The following is a 16594-nucleotide window of genomic DNA, read 5'->3' on the forward strand; positions in this document are numbered from 1 at the left end:
TTTTGGAAAAGGTTCAGATATTTACCTACAATTGAAGAAGAAGGAAGCTTTTAATTTTGTAGAATGTTAAATGAAAGTTGCTGGTTGTGAAGTAAACCAAGAGAGTTTTGGGCGTGGGAGAGAGTTGGGACAGGCACCATCTTTGAGAGTTATGCATCTATGAGAGTTATGAGTGATTTGTGAGTTAAAAACTAAGACAAATGGGGTAGGTGTGAAATTAATTGGAACTCGATTTTACTATACTTGAGTTCCATTCAAAAAATACTTACCCGCTTGGTAGTCGAGTTTACTAAATTTTTTACTGCATGGAACTCGAGTTTAGCAAACTTGAGTTCCATCTGGGTGAATTTTTTTAACGGCATGGAACTCAAGTTTGCTAAACTCAAGTTCCACGTGGTTTTTTTTTTTTTTTTTTTTTTTTTTTTTTTTTTTTTTTTAATTCCACGTCAGAGTTATACTAGTTGGACCTTGAGTTTAGTAAAGGCAATTTTGGGTTGGAACTTAAGTTTGCCAAACTTGAGTTCCAAAAACAGTTTACATAACTAAATAAGTTCAAACGTGAATGTTCAATTAGTGTATAAAACACCTTGAACATTTAGACCCCCAATTTACAAATTACCGATTCATGCTTATTATCAAACAATATATGTGCAGAACATGAACATAAGCTAAAACAAAATTGATAAAACAATCTAAACCAAATAAAATCACAACCACAGTAGAAATTAAATGGCAAAGATTAAGGGAAGAGAGATGCAAACACAAGGACAACACAGCGATGTGTTATCGAAGAGGAAACCGAAATCCTCGGCGTAAAACCTTTCAGCCGCCCTCCAAGCGGTCAATAATCCACTAAAGAATGAAGTTGGGATACATGAATAGCAGAAGACCCTCCAAGCCTAATCTATCCAATGTACCTAAGCCCTTCAAGCTTCTTGCTCCAACGAGGTGATGCCGAACCTTTGTCTTCTTTAGCTTACCAGATACCGCTATAACCCATAGCATCAACCAATGTCAATTGGTCCCTTCCTAATTGCTTCTCAAGCACCAAAAGCCTTCTCACAGATATGGGCATGGTGAGAAAAGGTTTTGGCTAATGTACCTCTCAAGGATTTAACAATGGAGAGGGTGAGAGTAGAGGAATTTTGAGAATCAAAGGATGAAGATTGTGGATGAGTCAATCTTGTTTTTCTCTAGGGTTTCTCTCTCAAAATTCTCTTTGGAAGCTTTCTACATTTCGTGGGTATAAGGGGTATTTATACTTGGTGTGTGTATGGAATGCGAATAGTCAGTTTTTCCTAAACAGAGTGGACTGACGACTTGGCCTCGTGACTTGACTGAGTCGCGAGTCCAAGCCATGAGTTAACTGAATGGCTAAACTAGACTTTTTGTTCTGTAGTGCTCCAGCTGACGTGACTATTCAGTTCCTCTGCATGCTTCACTTGTGTGCATCCTTTGGCGACTTGCAAGCCGTAAAATCCAGTCGTGAGTCCCTTGCTGAGTGCATAATCTTGAGCTTTTCTTCACACTCTCTCACACACTACCCTTACATGATTCCCACATAAATACAAAGTTTCTAAATACTAAATTACAATCAAATTTAGCACGGAATAAAGCCAACAAAATGGTTGATTAAATTCAAACTTACAAAACGCATGCTATTAACCTAAATTTTTTCCAAAAAGTTAGTGTACAGCAAATTTTGCCACAAAAACATTCTTGTTTGACCACAAAAAGAAAAAAGAAAAAGAGATTTCCCTTTTACACATGCGACTATTGAGAAAGTAGTGTGTATTGTGTAGTTGCCCTTCAGAATCTCTTTTTCAAAGGTGAAGTGTGGGATGCCAGTTTTGTTGGGTCCGATTTGTTAAAGGTCATTGAATCTGAATCTCTTATTCTCGAAGTTGGTTTAAGAAACATAGCGTAAAGCTTCAACTCCTCACCCTAAGATATTCTTCAGGATCTGTTGCTAATAATTAAGGGGGTTCGTGATTGGAAGGCAGAGCAGGTGGTGTTAATTCATGGCTCTAATATGTGATGTGGTGACAGTGGCAGCACTAGTTTGTAAGAAGATTATATTTATGCATGGGGGTGGAGATGCTATACAAGGAAAGGTTGTGGCTATGGTGAGAGAGCCTAACAATTTATACACTAAAGAACTTGGTCTTCGCCTGCCAGATTATGCTCAAGGTTGATTCCCCTATCTTACTCTTAAGTTCTGCATTGGAGGTCTACTCATGGACGATGTGAAATGGTGCTAGCGAGTGACACACCTATGACTATGAGTTCTCTCTAACATGGGTTAGATTAAATTGTAATTTTTAGCTGCTCATATAAGTTAGCTTCTGTTGCGCAGCCAAGAAGGGATGAGCGTATGACTTAAGGAGGATTAGACCCTACTTTCTCAATTTTGGTCAACGGTGAAGCCTTAGACTCGATTTATCCATCAAGGGGGATTAGGCAAGGAGATCCTTTGTCCCCGTATTTATTTATCCTTTGTATGGATTACCTCGATTAGCTTATCCTAGAAAAATGTGAGGCAAAGATGTGGCAACTTGTTAAGGCATCCCAAAGTGGTCCTGCCTTTTTGCATCTGTTTTTTGCGGATGATTTAGTGTTATTTGGGAAAGCAAATGGGCTGAATTGCTTCACAATTAGAGATGTCCTTGATGATTTTTGCAACATGTCAGGGCAATCGGTGAGTATCACTAAGTTAAGAGCTTTTTTTTTCTCCAAATGTGGATAGAGATACAAAGGAGTCATTGTGCGATATCCTTGGGTTTGCATCCACTCCTTCACTTGGTAAGTACCTTGGATTTCCCATTAAGCACTCGGGTACATCCTCCCATGATTTCAATTACATTTTGGAGAGGGTCAAACAAAAGCTAGCGGGGTGGAAAGCAAATATGCTCTCCTTAGCTGGTCGGGTTGTCTTAATTCAAGCATCATCGGTATCCATCCCATCTTATGTTATGCAAGGCACTTATCTACTAGGAAGAATATTGGATGGCATTGATCGGGTTAATAGAAACTCTCTATTGGGCTCTTCGGAGACGTTGAAGAAAGTTCACTGGGTCAGGTGGCAAAAAGTTACAAAGCCTAAAGAGGAAGGTGGGCTGGGTTTACAGGAGGCAAAGGGCAGAAATATTGCACTTCTTGCTAAGTTGAATTGGAGACTCCACACAGAAGAAGATGCATTATAGGCTCAAGTTCTTAAACGAAAGTACTGCAGCAATAGAAGAATCAATGCAGCCAATTCAGATCGGTTGCCTTGTTCTCAAATTTGGAGAGCCATTAAAAAGGGAAGGGAGACCTTTAACAAAGGTAGTATGTGCGTAATTGATAAGAGTAGTAAACTCAAGTTTTGGCTGGGTAATTGGACTCGCAAAGGCCCTCTGTGCCAGATGATCCACAGCCCACTAACTCGTGAAGCAAGTCAATGGGAGGTAAAAGACCTACTGACAGATGCAAGTTGGGATTGGAACCGAATCTCCTTTGATCTTCCTATTGAAATTAAGTCGATCATTCAAGCTATTCCTATGTCTATAGTTGGTGGAGGAAGGGATAAGCTAGCGTGGGCAAATAATCCTAGAGGTATGTTTGATCTAAAGAGTGCTTATTCACTTGCCATGGAGGCTAATACTATGCATCCCATTAAGGCCAGCTGGATTTGGAAATCTGAGACATTACCTAAAATTAAAACTTTCTTATGGAAGTGTGTACACAATAGTATAGGTGTCAAGTTTTGCCTTGCTAAAAGAGGAATTGTGGTTGATGAAGTGTGTCCCATTTGTCAAAGGGAACCTGAAACCATCTTGCATGCTCTTAGAGACTGTCTTAGAGCCAAACAAGTATGTATTCAGTTGGGAGTGAAGGAAACAAATAGAGAATTTTGGAGGAGCAATCTGCAGGAATGGCTTCAGGCTAATGGGAAAGTAAGCAGCAGCTACATTCAAGGGAAGCCACCGTGGCATATTACCTTCAACTTTGGTGTGTGGAGTCTGTGGAAAAGCAGGAATTTGTATGTTTTCAAAAGAAAAAGTCCAAATCCAAGTCTGCCTTCAGATATCTATAATCAAACGTTGGAATTTCTGTATTATGTGTGTTCACCTAGGAATCCTGTCCAAAAAATAAATAGAAGAATCAGGTGGGAGAAGCCTCAAGCAAGGTGGAAGAAATTGAACACGGATGGGTCGTCTATGAGCTGTATGGAGCGGGCTGGCTGTGGGGGCATCATCAGAGATGAACATGGCAGCTGGGTTGCGAGCTACACCAGGCATATTGGATCAACAAATAGCTTTGTTGCTAAACTTTGGGGGTTGAAGGATGGTCTGATGCTTTGTTGCAACATGAATATATCCTGCCTTATTGTAGAGCTTGATGCAAAAATGGTTGTGGATGTTTTAAAAAACTCTGACCATGTAAACTATATAATTTCCCCCCATATTGGATGACTGCAGGCGTTTGGCGTCTAGATTCCATCAAATTCAATTCAGCCATTGTTACTGCCAGGCCAATCGGTGTGCTGATATGTTAGCCAGAATAGGTGCTGATCAAGAAGCTGAGTTTATTTTGTTTTCTAGTCCGCCTGTGGACTTGTTTAAGGCCTTAGAAGATGATTGTAATGGGGTCCATTTCAACAGACTTTGTACTGACTTTTCAGTTTAGTTTTTTTAATGCTATCGTCTGTTTAACCAAAAAAAAAAAAAAAATGCAGCTATCGTTTATTCTTATACAAAAAATAATAATTAAAAAAGAAGAAGAAGAAAGAAAGGTGCAAACAAACTATTCACTTTTGCCAAAACTGCCAATCCTTCTCTCAGATGCAAACCATTTACTATTGTTAGTACTCATTACAACGTTCCTCCATTTTAAGTTATGAGCCTTATGGCACTCGCTATGAAAGTACAAATTGGACCTTATGCAAGTAGGGGTGGCAAATGGGCAGGTTGAGTTATAAATGGGTTGGATTATAAATGACTTGGGTGTGTAATTACTCATTTACCCATTTATGACCTGTTTTTATATAAATTAATTATCCATTGCCCGCTCAACCCATTTAATTAGTAACTCGTCCATTTAATCTAATATGATCCAAATACTTCTACAACTAGTTGAATACCCTATTGACTTCTTAAATTACCAAAATCCCCTTAAATAGCCAAAATGACCCAAATATCCTACACTTTCAGATATTTTGCTTCATTACTCCCTCATCATCTAACGCTTCTCTCTCCAAACCCTATCCTCACTGTCCATTTCTCTCTTCCTCTTCACTGCCACCCACTTCCTTCCACCTCTCTCTCTCTCTCTCTCTCTCTCTCCACCACCACAACAACAACCCCCACCGCCACCTACTCACCACTTTCTCCATCGCAAACGACGCTATATCATTCCCCAGCGGAGACAATGACAACAACAACAACAACAATGGAAACAACGGCGGAGGAGGAGGAGGTGATTAGGGGTCGTTGGTGGAGGACAAAAACAAAAAGGAGGCTCTAATGGTGCTGGTGGAGGCTGGGAGGTCGTTGAAGAATTTGCCCTACGACTTGACGGCGACAATCGGGGTTGGGAGAGTCCCCAGCGCAATGGTGTCGAGGTTTTTGGAGTTGGAGAAGTCGCCGGTGTTGCGGTGGTTGATGCAGTTCGGTGGGTTCAAGGAGAGGCTGTTGGCTGATGATCTCTTCCTCACTAAGGTCTTCATGGAATGCGGCGTTGGGTATTTGTAGGTTTATATTTAATTTTAAATTTTAGATGGGTTTAATGGGTATTAGTGGATTTATTCATTTAGACCCATCTAATTAAATAACATAATGAGTCTTTACTCATTTAATCCAAATATTTAAAAGAGTTGGATTAAGACTTATCCAAATAAAGTGGGTAATGGGCGGGTTCATGGATATTGGTAAAATTTACCGCCCCTATATGCAAGTCACAATTTGATGCCATAATTTGACGTTGTTTTCAACCTGGTGCTTGGGCAGACCTACGCAAATTATAATAGGTTACCATCCCTTGACACCTGCAACCGCTCTTCATTTTCATGACTATTTGGTTTAAAATTTAGAATACATTCTTTGAAAGGATGGCAGCCAAAGTAAACGACAGTCACCAAGATAAAAGGCTGCAAAATATTTAACTACATGAATAGTTCTTTTTCTTCTCTCTTTTTCAAAGGTCCCATGCAAGCTGCATTTTGTACCTTAATTCCATAACCTCTATGAAGTACAATAGTCATTGAATTTGCCCCATAATTCTATAAAACTAAAGTTTTCAGAAGTTACTCCCCTACTAGAGAGGCAGCTAAAGGCCACAGGTAAAAATAAAATGTACTGAACCGTTTGATTCAGATGGTACTTTTCCACTTCTCCCCAATGGGAAGAATGCGGGTTCAACTCCCTGGAGGTGTGACTATCTAAAAACCAACTGTAGCCAATAAAATATAAAATAAAAAACCTATCAGACATCAATTCCTATTTAATCTTCTTAATCACAAGCCGCAGGTACATGGATAACTGGGAACTAAATTTCGATCCTCTATAAGATTCATAGTAACATGTCAATCATGTCAAAACTGAATAACCAGTATCATACAAACTTCATTTCTAATGAATTAAAATTCTACGCTGAACAAATGAGGTTTAGGAAGCGCATACAGAACAAATCGTAGACTATACAAGAACCATTATGGCTTCCAAGATTAGTCAATTTCAAAGTCTAACTTGATGCTTCTCCCCCTTGTGACTGCAAAATAGATACAAAAAATTAGAAGAATAGATCACGATATGAGTGCTCCTATATTTTCACAAGAAAATGACTACATAATAGCAAGACCATCAGTAATTGAGACCCTGCAATTTGATGGTACATGTGAATTGCAAGACGGTAAAAAAGATTCAGTCGAGTCATGACCAAAGTAATTTTGATTTCAACTAATCTCTTACGTAGTGTATCTGAAGCATTAAGTGATTTAACTCGTTAGCAGTCTACTAGGCATTGCTTCATATATCTCTTCAACGATGTCATTGATGATAAAGTTCATGGACTGAATGGCTTGACCAGATTCCAGGACAGCAAGCTCTTGTTGCATGGCAATGGTTACTAAGCACGAATCAGATAGTAGGCCCGCAGATCCATCAGGCATTATGGCAAACCCTGAAGGCTTTAAGTGATCATATATACATCCTCCAACAAAAAGTGCATTAGTAGCTGCTTGGGTCATTGGTGATGATATGATGAAGTAACAAAATTCATCCCATGAAGCCTCTTGTAACAAATAGTCGTGATGCTGTCACATCAAAACAACATTTCATATAAGCAAAAGATCATGCACCCACCGACAAGTAAATCAGTGAAATCACATTATCACCTTTGTGAAATCATTCTGTAAATCTACATTCTTATGTAAAGTGATGCAGTTATTATAATCTTCTGAGGCAAGCTTAATCACTTCTTCAGGCTCTTCCAGAAGGCTTGGCCACTGCAACAAGCCAATATGTAAACACTAAGCAGTCTATATTGATAGAAGCAGTCTATATTGATAGAATAGCAAATTGACACACTAACAGAGTAACTTGGCAGAGTTGTTTTGACAGCAACCAACCTGTAATTTGACATTATTTTTGAGAAGAAATTGAACAACTAAGAATGGTTGTGCTTGAATACGGAAGCTAGTCAAGGCGATGTAATTACTTGAGCCCTGTGTTTCAACATGATTCATGGTCACATCCTTCAAAACCCTTACTTCTCCATCAGACAGAATATCCCATTTCCTTCTGTTAGGAGCCTCATTAATGCATTCCAAGAAATTCTTCTCCATATACTCAGTTAAATTCAGCAAATATGCACGAGCTGCAAAACTCATAATATTATTATAAGTTCTTCATGTTCTCGTTAAATCATAAAATTTGTGGAACATAAAAAAGAATCCAACCCTGCTATATAGTATCTCAACATGCATTAGATATATTGACCTTTGAACATTTATCAACCCCACAAAATTTGAGAATCATTTATGATACTAACTTTTATAATGATGATTCCAAGCTCTAGCTTTTATGTTGTAAATGAAGACGACATTGGGAAAAAAAAGTAAACATCACAGCCATGGTATGAGAATTCCATAACTTTCATTACGTAATCACCTCAGTAGTTATTTAACTTTTAAACCAAAACTGTCAGTAAAAAATGAACAGTGAGTTAAAAAGCTCAAAGTTTTGATTAAAATGACAATGAACATTACATTAACAGCAAGAGGAAACATATGACCAGATGTGCATATCATTAGATTTAATCATTTCACTCACATAAAACTAAAATTTGAGGGAAAGTCAGGTTTCTCATGCATAATGAGAATTGGCACAGCAAAGGACACCATCCCATCAAAGGGATTGGGTGGATTTGGCCTGTAGAAAGGCATTAATCTCCAAACGTATCTTGAGTCATGAGTGGATAGGTTTTAAAAAATCAGCATACGAGTTATATTGGTGACGCCATTATTGGACAGCATAACCAATTTTACTACTTACACTATCCTCGCCTAAAAATGGCATTAACATGTAAAGGTTATGGATAAATTATAAATGTCATACCTTGCTGGTCCACTGGCATCCTAAGATTGAGAAATCTACTATTATTTCGCTTTAACTTCTGCAACAATGTCCTAACACAGCGCTTTGCACAGAATGCAAGGTTCGAGTTAATTATTGATGAGTATATATTTTCTTGGACTTGGTGCTCATTCACTTCCACATTCTCAAGCCATATAACCTGCACTAGGATAGAGACCCAGAATTTGAGAAAACAAATCATTAAGAATATTAAAAATAACCAGGGCAGTAATAAGAATCCTTCTATATCCTCTTAAATGAAGTTTTTAATAAACATAATTTTTTGTGGATCGTTTGCCTTTACACTAACCTCAGAATACTCGTCATGCCTCCTGATTATCACCCCAGATGGCCTTCGCCGACACTTTACTTCCAATTTAGAATCTGAAGGTCCATGGTGGAAATAATCATTCGATACATCAACAATGGCCCATATATCTTCCACGATCTTTCTTAGGCATCTCAGGAAACAGAATTTCCTTGTTGGCACGAGTGGTGTGGGCAATTGAAATTCAGCATTCACCTACAATAAGGATAATAAGTACTAGTAGGGTATAATTGACCTATAACCGGTAAGGAAACAAAAAGGTGATCAAGCATGGTAATCTCCAAATGAGAGCCCCCCAAATCTTACCATTACTATCTTCGTGATTGTTTCATCAGCACGACTCAACTGCTGCAAAACACCAGTTGGCAAATGGCTAGATCCAAAATGGGCAATGCGGGACAAAGTTGAACCCCATCTATCCTTAAAACAGGAAAAAAAAAAGGCAGCAAAAATGAAACATGTATAGGGGGAGAAGAAGAAAGATGAACAAATTCAATCCTTTAGCGGGTGTTCATTTTCCCTAACCAAATATAAAGTAACATGGCATTACATGCTCAGATATGCTTTCAAGTAGTATATTGAGAATTTCACAAATCATTTCATTGGGATAATCTTTTCAGTCCATTAGGAGTTAAACTTCATAGGAACTTTGATAACATTGAGTAGACTCTTCCTTGGATAAATCATAAACAGGTAGAATAAAAGGTTATCCCATTCTGCCATGCTATAGGCAGTAATAATTGAGGTCATACATGAATGGTTCAAGTTAAAAGCTAGACCTCACCATAGCAGTGCAAAACTCAGTTATGGTTTTTCTATATTACTCAATTATGTAAGATTTGACTGACATAGTGCATCTGAATTAAGAGGCCACTTATAATACAGATAATATAGACCCTCTTTAATTTCCCTTTCTGATTGCCTGATCACCTTTACCAGCATAATTCATGCAGTTCCTTAAATGCAGATGGCCATGTCCATCATTCACACAAAAACAAAGATATAACAGTTCATTATTTGCTTTCCATCTGCAGTACCTCTCATCAACAACCATACATTACAGACAAGAAATATAAGTGATCCTTAACCCTTTCTTTCTTCAGTAAAACTACCTTTTTAAAGCATAAAGATGGTGCATTGGGATAGACCAACACACTATTTTCTAGTTCAGATTTCTAAGGATGTGTCTAGCATGGTTAAGAGGCCTAAAAAAAAAGTATGCAAGTCCGAAAAAAATAACAAGAACATTCATGACGAAAGTAGATCCCACTAGTCACCATTCATGTTTGGCAGACAGGTTATGCCCAGTTCCAAGTATTTCAATGCTAGTGTTAAGAAATCTCACCACATCCATCAAGACAGAAACCAAGTTCTCAGGGGCAATTGGAAGAATTGCAGTCTCAACCGAACATTCGACTCTCATTCCGGGTGGAGGCAAAGTCTTAAATATCTGTTGGAATTCCTCAATTGTACCTAATGCTGGAGTACCAACAACCCAAGCGTTTGCTTCTAAAGCCATACCCATGATTTCCTTGTAAGCTGCCTTGGAGATGTTATTTGCCTCTTGCAGTTTTAGGAACTTACTCTCCACAGAATTACTGTCAGAATGATTAGCCATGGGTGCTTGAACTGGATGCAGAAGCTTAGACGTAGGAAGTTTAGCAGGCTTTGAAGAAATGTCAAGGGAAGATAGTGCAAGATCCTGGCACATAAGTAGAACTTATATGTTACTATTACTATGGCATACCAATCACAGTAAGCTAGACAAATGGGCTGTAATTAAAAAGAAAAGTTAAATGCGGTTTGCTCAGACTAGTTCTCTGGTGTTGCCTGCAGCCTTAGTTCTGGAGCATTGGTCAGAATCTTCCATTCTAATATGTAGTTTCCTGTAATTATGACTTCGACTATTAAATTTTTCATGCTCTGACAAATTTGTCTTGTGTAACCGGTTTTCTGACTCAACCTCCTCCCCTGAACTTTGACCCCCCCGCAGCTCTTTGACAACAATGAAATGTAAACAATGAATATAATAATTAGCTATAATACCACATTAATCATAAAAGCTACTTTTTTTATAACTATTAATAATAAAACTAAGAAAGTAAAAGTTCCTATATTGGCAATTGAGGTCTGCATAGACCCTAACTTTTGGTCCATCTATCTTGGAATTAAGGTAATTCATCTTTCAGAACACCTAATTCAACAACCAAGTATTATGTAAGTGAAGGTACTACCTCAAGCCCAATCAAAGACCAATTTCTTAGAGATCAGATCTGTAGCAGTTGTAATGTTGATTCTTATAATAGAAGAATCAACACAAGCATTGCATTTATAGTCCTCTAATATATAAACCATACAAGGATTTGGTTACTTTTTGAGCAACATCAAACTGAAATTTGGTAGGATTAACCAGGTGATTAGTCTAGGCTTTGGAAAACTCAAACACAATGCCGCAAATTACTTATAGGAGCAACTGTTGTTTGATACAGGACATGTGAAGCATTGAGATTTTTCTTTATGGAACTCAATTTGAAGCATTGAGAAAATTAAACTTAATGGAATTCACTATCTTATATTGCAACAACAGTAACTTTAAGGTTAATGCATTGAAATTAAGCCGAACCATTCATGTGATGGAAAAAGAATATACAGATACAATGACATGGAGAGAAATAAAAATGTTATCCTTCCTATCATAGCTAAAAATGGTAGATCTCACCAGATTTTTGTCAATCTTGAGCAAATTTAACTAATACTTTCTCAAATTAACAAAAATGGACAGAAGATACAAATCAATTTCAACAAGTTAAAACTTTTCCTGTAAAAATGATAATAATAACTAATAAGGGTAAGTTACACTGATACATCTGAGGTGTAGTGAGATTAAACTTGCTATATCCAACTTTCAAGAAATGACACTCCACCCCCAAATAATAAAAATAATTGAAACCCCACCCTCTTTTTTGAATTAATTTGGGGGTAGGTTTAATTATTTTTTATCATTTGGGGGTATGATGTCATTGAAGAAGAAGAAGAAGAAGAAGAAGAAGAATTGCTATACTCAACTTTCAATAATTGACATTGTCACCTCTTTTTTAAATTTCTTTGGGGGCAGTGTTAATTATTTTGATCATTTGGGGGTGTGATGTCATTTACCCTAATAATGAAGAAGAAGAAGAAAGAAAAAAATTCCTGTAAACAGTATTCAAATGATTGGAGAGAGTTTGGATCTCAATACAATCTACCCAAAACTTATCCTGACTTCTAGGGACTGAGGACGCATGTATTCTCCATTCAGCTTACACATATTATAAGTTCCATCAAATTGTAAACAGCTTACACCTTTTAATGTTTGGATAGGTGTAAACAGCTTACACCTGTTGATGAATGTACCCGCCATTCATATAAAGAAGGTAATTTCCAATTGAGCACTTATTGTACCCTTCTACTTCCATCATAGATTATTAGATCTCCACCATCAAATGTTGCATTTAACTACTTCCTTGAAGTAAGCTTTTATGAACTGAAAACTTGGGGGGCACAAATATGCCAAAATTTTCTGATAGAGCAGTACGAAAAAAGAACAGGGTCATTTTAAAACCACGAGGTGTGGACTTGATATATGGATGGAAAAATATTTTTGCACTAAACTGTTATCTCGTTCCAAATTGAAAAAGATCTAAATAGAATAACCTTATAAATATTCAATAACGCTTTATGAAATGATATCAATGTAATTTGCACTAAAAATCATGACAATAATGATACGTAATTTTGTGGTTTGTGATACTTGCAATGTGGGCTGTGGGAAGCAAATAACGGAAGCCCATATGATACTTCTTGAAATATGTAAAAGGAAACATTGGTATGAGCCTTGGTCAAGATGAATATTTATTTTTCATTGGTAGGGAGTCTAAATTACCTCAAACCATTCAATTTCTTCTTATGGTATAAAGAAAAATAATTTGTAAATATAGGCAGCTACACCAAACAGGAAAATTAACTTATTATACCAATTAGTATAGCACTTCAAACTAAATGTCTGTGCAGATTTCTTCAATATTATGGAGAAACAACGCAAAAAGAGAAAAAGTAGAAAATTTTAAATTGAGAAGTGTTGAATCCAAGAACAGAACATCAAAGTGAGCTTTATTGCAACCAGAAAGCAGAGAAAGATCTTCTTCACTTCTAAGGAGGGTTGTCCTTAATTGTGTTGCATCCTAGGAAGCACACACACTTCATTTGGGGTGTCCTACCTGTGTCATGCTAGTGTCATACCCACCGTGTTGTTTTACAATTTTTTAGAAATTGCTTGTATTGTCGTGTCCATGTCCATACTTCCTAGGTTGCATCCTACGGTCGGGGTATTCAAATATTTCCTAACTACAAAGCATTTGCTTCACAGTAAATCATCAACAATTGAAACTAACTCACAAAAATTAAAATAAATTTGTGCAAAGAGACATAAACATGCAAGCAAACACTCAAACACGCACGCACATTTAGGAAACACAAATTTTCAAGAATCTTTACTTAGAATTAAAACCATTGTTTACACTCTAAGTCCCCAACCCATTAATCAGAAGAAGCTGTTTTCATGACAAGAAATTTTATAAAGAAGCTAAGGCTTAATTGGAAACCTAGACAAACATCCACTGCCCCAATTCCTTGAGAGCAAAATAAACCAACAAACAAAGTTTAATCATAGAGAAAGAAATTAACAAAATAAAAAAATCTAACCCAATACTCAAAGCAACGCATAGTAGCAGTTTTGATAAACCTTGGGATTTTTTTATAAAAACAATTAAAAATTAAAAAAATTAAAAATTAAAAATTAAAATTGAAATTAAAATTAAAATCAAACCTAATACTGATACTTAAAGCAAGGAGTAGAAGCAGAATTCTTGATCAAAGGATAAATTGAGAACAAGAAGGCCCAGCATGAAAACCCTAACCTAAAAATCAAACTAAAGCATTGACTAGAGTCTATCTTGAATACAAACAAAAAATCAGAGATGCAAGAACTCAATCAGAAACTTCAAGAATCATCAACTGGTGCAAAGAAGTGGGTACAAATATTTTCAAAGAAAAAAAAATGAACAATAGACAAATACACAGAGATATATGGAAATTTAAAAAAAAAAAAAAATGATATTGAAAAGGAATAAAAGAATATTGAGTACTCACTGAACTGTTCAATCTGAATTTCCCTGAGATTTCTGACAAAACAAACAGTCTCTAGAGAGTGAAATGGGTTTTTGGAGAGAATTGGGTTTTTTGGGGGTTTGGTCTCTTTATCTTCTTGTGTTTGTAGAAGAGAGTAGAGAATGGGTTTTACTTCCCGCCGAGTGCCCTTTCAGTTTTCTGCTTGTTACTTACGTTTCTCCTTCTCCACTCCAGGCCTCTATATATATATATATATATAGTTTTGGGCCTACTGGGTTTCACGTGATACTCGCGTGATGTGTTCTCTAATATAGTAATATATAGCCTAGGGGGAGGGGATTTAGCATAAACTGGGAATTAGCAAATCTGTAGAAGTTAGATGGTGGTTCTATCAATACAACAAAAGAACCAAAGACGGAGTCAGGACTTGGAGTTAAGGGGACGGTTTTATTGTTAGCTATATGCAGAAACTCTTTTGGCTCTATTGCTTAGTCGGCAAAGGTTTTATTTTTTTTATTATTATTATTTTTATGTGTGTGTAGATGGTAGAGTGTGTCTTTTGTTGGTAATAACAAAATTATTTTGTTTAAAGTTTTTTTAAGAGCTAAGTTGTTTGTTTTTGGTAAAATCGGTTGATTAGTTTCATTTTTTTTTTTTTTTAGCTTTGCTATTGCCTATTGGTAATTTTTGTTGTTGGGCTTGTATATTTTTTTTTAGATTTTAGATCTATAAATTTTTTCATGGACTTTAAAAGGAGGAAAATACTAGATTTACAAATTTTTTTTACAAATTTTTGTTGTGATTAGTGGTTATTAATAAGTAAAAAAGTGATATAAGTAGTGAATCTTGGTGCAAACAAGTAAAAATTTACAACCTCAATAGTTTGTAAAAATGTTGTAAAAAAATTTGCAACTGTAGCATTTCTCTTATAATGATCAATAAAGGGGACAAAATATAATTTTATTGAACGAAGTTGCTAAAATTAGTACCTAAATATATAATTATATTATTTTTAAAAAAAATTAGGGGGGGTAGAGTGTGTCTTTTGTTGGTAATAACAAAATTATTTTGTTTAAAGTTTTTTTAAGAGCTAAGTTGTTTGTTTTTGGTAAAATCGGTTGATTAGTTTCATTTTTTTTTTTTTTTAGCTTTGCTATTGCCTATTGGTAATTTTTGTTGTTGGGCTTGTATATTTTTTTTTAGATTTTAGATCTATAAATTTTTTCATGGACTTTAAAAGGAGGAAAATACTAGATTTACAAATTTTTTTTACAAATTTTTGTTGTGATTAGTGGTTATTAATAAGTAAAAAAGTGATATAAGTAGTGAATCTTGGTGCAAACAAGTAAAAATTTACAACCTCAATAGTTTGTAAAAATGTTGTAAAAAAATTTGCAACTGTAGCATTTCTCTTATAATGATCAATAAAGGGGACAAAATATAATTTTATTGAACGAAGTTGCTAAAATTAGTACCTAAATATATAATTATATTATTTTTAAAAAAAATTAGGGGGGGTAGAGTGTGTCTTTTGTTGGTAATAACAAAATTATTTTGTTTAAAGTTTTTTTAAGAGCTAAGTTGTTTGTTTTTGGTAAAATCGGTTGATTAGTTTCATTTTTTTTTTTTTTTAGCTTTGCTATTGCCTATTGGTAATTTTTGTTGTTGGGCTTGTATATTTTTTTTTAGATTTTAGATCTATAAATTTTTTCATGGACTTTAAAAGGAGGAAAATACTAGATTTACAAATTTTTTTTACAAATTTTTGTTGTGATTAGTGGTTATTAATAAGTAAAAAAGTGATATAAGTAGTGAATCTTGGTGCAAACAAGTAAAAATTTACAACCTCAATAGTTTGTAAAAATGTTGTAAAAAAATTTGTAACTGTAGCATTTCTCTTATAATGATCAATAAAGGGGACAAAATATAATTTTATTGAACGAAGTTGCTAAAATTAGTACCTAAATATATAATTATATTATTTTTAAAAAAAATTAGGGGGGGTAGAGTCAATGAATGGCTCCGTCCATTAAAAGAACTACTAGAGCTCGATCCTGTTCTGCCAATGCATCAGCATATTGGTTGGCTTCACGATATATATGCTTTATTTGCTTGTTGGGGATGTACAACACTCAATGCATCCAACTCAATTGTGCTGGAAATTAGCCAACGGGCATGAGGCCCCTTGGGCAAAAATACTTGCTGGAGATTAGTCAAAAACTTTATCAATTTGAACACTGGGTTCAATTCCAGTGGACACAAAAAAGAAAATCATTGTTAAAAACACAAGAAAACAATTGCATAGTAATAGAGTAATGCTAGGGACACACCCCTTCCCACACCCAAAATTCACGCCATATTTATGTGTCAACTCTTAATTAGATTTTAGCATTTTCAAATATATGTGGTGGACTCATGTAAAAGTGTTGAAATCTAATTTAGAATTAACCTTTATACTAAAGTGTGATTTTGGGGTATGAGAAGGGTT

The 16594-nt window shown here is 35.8% G+C and overlaps 1 protein-coding gene across 2 annotated transcripts; it reads right to left on the bottom strand.

The window, feature by feature from the left end:
* Nucleotides 1–6519: 6519 nt before the first annotated feature.
* LOC126698574 (homeobox-leucine zipper protein ROC2-like) lies at nt 6520–14338 on the bottom strand. Of its 2 annotated transcripts, XM_050395897.1 has the most exons (10): nt 14128–14338; nt 10754–10935; nt 10286–10642; nt 9247–9360; nt 8923–9135; nt 8595–8772; nt 7607–7854; nt 7373–7483; nt 6948–7291; nt 6520–6747 (listed from the first exon to the last, which is right to left on the bottom strand). In XM_050395897.1, exons 2-9 carry the CDS (start codon nt 10808–10810, stop codon nt 6974–6976), a joined length of 1596 nt encoding a protein of 531 aa, XP_050251854.1. In that variant the 5' UTR covers nt 10811–10935; nt 14128–14338; the 3' UTR covers nt 6520–6747; nt 6948–6973. The 2 variants fall into 2 exon arrangements, with proteins under 2 accessions (XP_050251854.1, XP_050251855.1); XM_050395898.1 differs by lacking the exon at nt 10754–10935.
* Nucleotides 14339–16594: the final 2256 nt, after the last annotated feature.

Source organism: Quercus robur, chromosome 9, assembly GCF_932294415.1.
Source record: "Quercus robur chromosome 9, dhQueRobu3.1, whole genome shotgun sequence".
NCBI lineage: Eukaryota > Viridiplantae > Streptophyta > Magnoliopsida > Fagales > Fagaceae > Quercus > Quercus robur.